General features: G+C 45.6%; 1 protein-coding gene across 14 annotated transcripts in view; it reads left to right on the forward strand.

The window, feature by feature from the left end:
* The window catches only part of ep300b (EP300 lysine acetyltransferase b), a 35,686-nt gene extending 29,609 nt beyond the window's left edge, over positions 1-6,077 (forward strand). For all 14 annotated transcript variants that reach the window (XM_089128350.1, XM_089128352.1, XM_089128347.1 and 11 more), the window contains exons 26-30: positions 61-340; positions 465-632; positions 910-1,071; positions 1,162-1,443; positions 2,001-6,077. In XM_089128350.1, the coding sequence (XP_088984476.1) occupies positions 61-340; positions 465-632; positions 910-1,071; positions 1,162-1,443; positions 2,001-4,931 (3,823 nt within the window). In that variant the 3' untranslated portion in view covers positions 4,932-6,077. The remainder of the gene's footprint in view (positions 1-60; positions 341-464; positions 633-909; positions 1,072-1,161; positions 1,444-2,000) is intronic.
* The last annotated feature ends 406 nt before the right edge of the window (positions 6,078-6,483 follow it).

A 6,483-nucleotide genomic window follows, 5' to 3' on the forward strand; every position in this document is an offset into this window, starting at 1 on the left:
TGAGAAACTCAAGTAACTTTGCGATCGATATCCTCTTTCTTTCTCTCTCTTTCCATGCAGACGTGTGTACATCTCCTATCTAGACAGTGTGCACTTTTTCCAACCCCGTCACCTGAGAACTGGAGTCTATCATGAGATCCTCATTGGATACTTGGAGTATGTTAAAAAAATGGGGTTTGTCACTGGCCACATCTGGGCTTGCCCACCAAGCGAGGGTGACGACTACATCTTCCACTGCCACCCATCGGATCAGAAGATTCCCAAACCTAAACGTTTACAAGAGTGGTACAAGAAAATGCTTGACAAAGCAGTTGCTGAGAGAATTGTACACGACTACAAGGTACTGTACTTCTGATTGAAATAAAAGAAGTTTACACTACTGTAACAGTCAGCATACTGCACAATAGTCTTTTCCTTGGTACTTCTAGTCATTTACTAATTATTGCATGCTTCTCCTCATCTAGGACATTTTCAAGCAGGCAACAGAGGATCGTCTGACCAGTGCGAAGGAGCTCCCATATTTTGAAGGTGATTTCTGGCCTAATGTGTTGGAGGAAAGTATTAAAGAGCTGGAACAGGAGGAGGAAGAACGGAAGAGAGAGGAGAACAACACCTCCAGTGAAAGCATTGATGTAAGTAATTGGCACTTGGGTACTGGTTACATATTTGGTCAAAGGAAAATATTTGTTGGGCATAACATTTCTACCATCAACAAACTAAGTAATTTTTAAAGTACATCTTTGAAACTGAGAGAACTGAGCACATCCTTTGGGGTTTTTAGCCAGCTACTGTTCTCACTTGCTTTGACTAGTTGATAGTTCATTCTAGTGCAGCTGCTTAAAGACTTACTATTTATTCTTAAAACTTAACTGTTATAATGCTTATAATTAATCTCTTTTGACCATCCAGGCAACCAATGGAGACAGCAAGAATGCCAAAAAAAAGAACAGCAAGAAGACTAGCAAAAACAAAGGCAGCTTGAGCCGATCCAATAAAAAGAAACCAGGCATGCCAAATGTCTCTAATGATCTATCCCAAAAACTCTATGCCACAATGGAGAAACACAAAGAGGTATGTAGCTCCGACAAACATTTGAAGCATTTGACATGTTTACATGTTTGGGCCAAACTCACAAATATCAACACTCTGCTTAATTTCAAGGTTTTCTTTGTTATTCGTCTAATTGCTGGCCCTTCTGCCAATTCCCTTCCGCCCATTTTGGACCCTGACCCCCTGATGGCCTGTGATCTGATGGACGGACGAGACGCTTTCCTAACAATTGCACGAGACAAGCACCTTGAATTCAGCTCGCTGAGGCGGGGCAAATGGAGCACCATGTGTATGCTAGTAGAACTGCACAATCAGAGTCAGGACCGCTTTGTCTACACGTGCAATGAATGCAAGCACCACGTCGAGACACGCTTCCACTGCACTGTTTGTGAGGTAAGAAATGTCAGGTGGGATTGTACTTTGTCAGTGAAGAGGTTTAAAGCTACACTGTGTAACTCTTTTAGTTTATTCTTAGCTAAAAACACTTAGTTCTTTCAAAAATATATGTGCTCATTAATGTATATTTACTTCGTTCAAGTAATAAAGTATTCTAGTGAGTGTAGAATATGCCATTGAAAATACATACGGGTAAGGGGTTCTAATGTCGGTCGCCCTATTGCCCCTCCATCTTGAAAGTACATTAGCCAAAGAGGGAAATACCCATTAATTCAAGCTTCGCCTTTTGCGTTTACATTTGAGTTAACACTCATGGGTGAGGTCGAACTGGAAGCCATGTTAATCTTGGACCACATTGGCCACCGTAGGAGTTAAAACGAAATCGGAATTGAGAGGAACAGAAACTAATATTCACTGGATGGTCCTATACCTTTTCACCGCTAGATGGGGGTAAAAATCACACAGTGTAGCTTTAAAAAAAATACTTAATTAAGGGACTTGAACATAAACTGCACACTGCACATTTTTTAACTATCCTTTTTTACCTTTTATAGGATTATGACCTTTGCATCACTTGCTACAACACCAAGGGTCATGAACATAAGATGGAGAAACTTGGACTAGGTCTTGATGATGAGAGCAACAACCAAGCTGCAGCTTCCACTCAGAACCCTGGTGACTCGCGTCGTCTCAGCATCCAGCGCTGCATTCAGTCGCTGGTGCATGCATGCCAGTGTCGCAATGCTAATTGCTCTCTGCCATCTTGCCAGAAGATGAAGAGAGTGGTGCAACACACCAAGGGCTGCAAGCGCAAGACCAATGGTGGCTGTCCCATCTGTAAGCAACTCATTGCACTATGTTGCTATCATGCCAAGCACTGCCAGGAAAACAAGTGCCCTGTGCCCTTTTGTCTCAACATCAAGCACAAGCTTCGTCAGCAGCAGTTGCAACACAGGCTGCAGCAAGCGCAAATGCTGCGTAGACGTATGGCCACCATGCAGCGAGTTGGGCAGCCACCACCATGTGGAGGTGGGCCGCCTGGAGGTCTTCCATCACCCGGCAACAACGGGGCCACAGGTCCTAGCACACCAACATCGGTCGGTACACAGCCTGCAACGCCTCAGACACCCACGCAACTAACACCGAATCTTACGTCTCTGCCCCAGCCTGGTGTAGGGGGAGTCCAAGCTGGAGCTCCCCAGCATCCTCCTCAGCATCCAGTCCACCACCAGTATCAGCAGATGCCAGGTGCAGGCGGGATGATGACCTCACCACAGCACCAAATGGTTCCTCAGCAATCTTTGGGGCAAGTCCCGCATCCACACAATCAATATGGTCCCCATTCCACAGGTCCCTCTCCAAATCCACAGTCCCAGGGTAAACCAGGCCTTGGCCATGCGACTCCTCCACAACTCCCTAGCAACCCAGGCACAGCACCTATGTCCCAGCAACAGCAACCTTCAGGTCCTCCGCCTGCAGCTGTGGAGATAGCCATGAAGATTCAGCAAGTGGCAGATGCACAGCGAAAGATGGCACAGGTTCAGTTGCTACAGAGACAGGCTGCGCAAGCTGGCATGATGCCACAGCACCAACAGCCACAGGGACAAATGGGAGTAGCCCACCCTGGTATAGGCATGGTAGGGCCACAAGGGTTAGCCCCGCAGGCACAAACATCAGTGAACAGGGTGCAGATGGAGCAGCAGCAAGGACCTCAGGGAATGATGGTGGGATCTGGACCCATGCAGCAGCAGCAGCCTCAACAGGCAGGTGCGCAAGGTCAGATGCCACCACAAATGCATCTACAGCAGCCGAGAATGAACCCACCACTTCAGCCTCAGCAGCAACAGTGGGCAGGGCAGAGTATGTCAGCCCAGCAGAGACCTTCCATGATGGCTCAGCCGGGAATGGTTACAATGCAGCCTCAACCACAGCAGCAACAACCACAACAAATGCAACAACAGCAAGTACCCCAAATACCTAATCGAAATGCCTTGATGAGTATGGTGCAGGCTGGTCTGCAGAGTGGCGTAGCAAGCGGGGCAGCAGCTGGGAATCTGCCCCAGGGAGCCCTGCAGGAACTTTTGCGGACCCTGCGATCTCCAAGCTCTCCCCTACAGCAGCAGCAAGTTCTCAACATTCTACGGTCTAGCCCACAACTAATGGCAGCGTTTATCAAGCAACGGGTTCACAAGTATAAAGGAGGTACAGGTGGCCCTGCTGGACCACAGGGCGGACCAGGACCTATGGGAGGTCAACCAGTGGGTGTCCAAGCTGGGGTGGCCCAGTCTGGCATGCACCTTGGACAGAGTGTTAACATGCAGACTCAACTTTCTCAGATCCAACAGCAGCAGCAGCAAATGCAACAGCGCCCGCTATTGCAACAGCAGCAAATGCAACAGCAGCAAATGCAACAACGCCCGCTATTGCAACAGCAGCAGCAAATGCAACAGCGTCCGCTATTGCAACAGCAGCAGCAAATGCAACAGCGTCCGCTATTGCAACAGCAGCAGCAAGTCACTGCCTTACAGCAGCAGCAACAACAACAGCAACAACAAGGTATTCAGGGCCAAGGGGCTCCAAACATGGCCAACATAAATCCACAGTTCAGAGATATGGTCATGAGAAGGCAACAGCAACTACAGTTTCAGCAGCAGCAGCAGCAGCAGCAGCAACAACAACAGCAACAACAGCAACAGCATCAAATGAGCAACCATGCCACATTTCAACAGCAGCAAGGGTACATGGGTCAGCAGGGTAACATGCAAGGAGGCCAACCACTACAGGGGGTGCAACCTGGCCAGCCGCAGAATTTTCCAGGAAACCCTACACAACAGCAAGCTGCAGCTGCCTTGCAACAGAGGCTTGCACAGCAACACCAGCTACAGATGCAACAGCAGCAGAATGCGTCATCACAGGGTGCCGACATGGGGCCCGGAGGAGGTCCACAGCCCATACAAGGAGGTCCTGGTCTTCAGACATCACAGGCATTATTGCAACAGGCCTTGCATCAGCGTCTGCTTCAGGCGCAGCAACATCATCTCAGTGGCACCTCACCGGCACAACAGAACAACCCCATGAGCCCGCAGCAACAGATGTCTCAGTCGTCCCATTTGCAGGGCCAACAGCTCTCATCCTCCCTTAGCAACCAGGTTTGTTCCCCTCAGCCCTCGCCACGACCCCAGTCCCAGCCACCTCACTCAAGTCCGTCCCCGCGCCTGCAACCACAGCCCTCACCCCACCACATCTCGCCTCAGACCCAAACGGGTTCACCGCATCCCAGCCACCTTCAACAGCATCACTCAGGCATGGTTCCACCTCCCCAACAGCCTCAGCACAACTCTAAAGACCCAGGCGGATTTGGTGCAGATCAGAATGCCATGCTGTCTCAGCTCAGTGGCATGGCAGGACTCCATGGACCTGGAGCTAATGATATGCTTCCACCTAGTAACCAGGACCTTGGCATTAACATGAATTTAACCCTTTAGACATCATATAGTTATTATGAAATTTACAAAACCTCACCAGAGACAGTGTTAGCTTTTTTATACTGCAAAGATACTTGCTTTGAAGATGGACCCTCCTATGAGAGATAGCAAATATTCGACACAAATAAGTATGCGATGTTTTTTTTTTTTCTTTTGCCAGTTGTGTACAAAGAGAGGATTGATTCTCAGCCTCAGAGAACAAACCACGAGTAATATTTTCAATGTCACGTCCAGGGGAGTACTTTTCCTTTTTCAAGAGATATTTTTTAAGATTTTAAAAGTGGTATAAAATTAAAGTGCAAATGAATAAGGACTTTTTTATATATATATATATTTGACCAAGTACCAGTCTCTGTTATGTGTTTTACAGTCATATGGAACATTTCAAATGTTGTGATGCCTAAATTGTTATTATAATTATCTCAACATCATGCATATCTTCCTTGTAAATTTTGAGTTTTGCATTTTATTTATTCTAGCTTTTTCATTTGTTGTCATGATGGATTTTGTTCATGTGTGTTCCCAGAGACTGCTACAGTTCACATAGAATATATTTTTGTTAATACCTATTAAGATGGGGAGCTATTCCTTTACTTTAGCTGGAGATTTAGTTTGAGTATAATATAAATTACAGTGTTGGGGGATTGGGTTTGGTGTGTGCTCTGCTGCCCAATGGATCTTATTTCATGCCATATTGGAAATTCCATTGGACATCACTGCTTTGCAAAAGGACAAGTTCTTGGACTAACAACACCCACCCTCAGAATGTGTGTGCACTCCTTAAAGACTTACTGGATAGTGGAGGTGTCTGTACAAGTTGGATGGAAGTCTGTGTGTATGTATGTATGTATGTATGTATGTATGTGTGTGTATGTATTAGATGTGGTGCTGGAATTCATCTGCTCGCCCCAATGTCATATTGAGCAGCGTTTCACATATGAACTGTATGGTGCGGTGAAACGATGGAGATGAGCAGCAGAAATTTCACAAATTTCATCCTTCAATACCACTCCTAATTTTTCTCCACTTCCAGAATTTTATTTGCTCTGAACTTTGGGAGTTTAATTTGAATATTTTGTACTGTACAAAGGAAACACAAACTGTGGACTTCTTACTTTTTTTTTAATAAAATGAAGATAAATTTAATTTATTGCTCATTTATTATTGGGGATTATTTGAAGATTAAAATTTAACCACTTGCGTTTTGGCTCAAATCTTTCTCTTTTTATATGGTTCAAACAGACGTTCTTTCTTTTGGCAGAATGGCAATGCTCTTGGATTTGGTTTCATTCAGCACTGTTAGCCTGGTCATAGTTGACTCATCAGCCAGCTGTCATTGCTAATTGACATTCAGACCAATGCTAAAGAACCTGTTGCTCCTGCAAATGATGATAAAGATTCTAAAGAGATTGCCTGGTAAAACTGTGGTTAATATTTAATGCATTTGATGAAAGCTGCCTCACCATAATAAAAGCAGATTTATGTCTAATTGGGACTATATCTGGATATTGCAATTTTTGCAATTGATATTTATTTTACCGTAATTGCAACT

Source organism: Pimephales promelas, chromosome 3, assembly GCF_988280905.1.
Source record: "Pimephales promelas chromosome 3, fPimPro1.hap1.1, whole genome shotgun sequence".
Taxonomy (NCBI): Eukaryota; Metazoa; Chordata; class Actinopteri; order Cypriniformes; family Leuciscidae; genus Pimephales; species Pimephales promelas.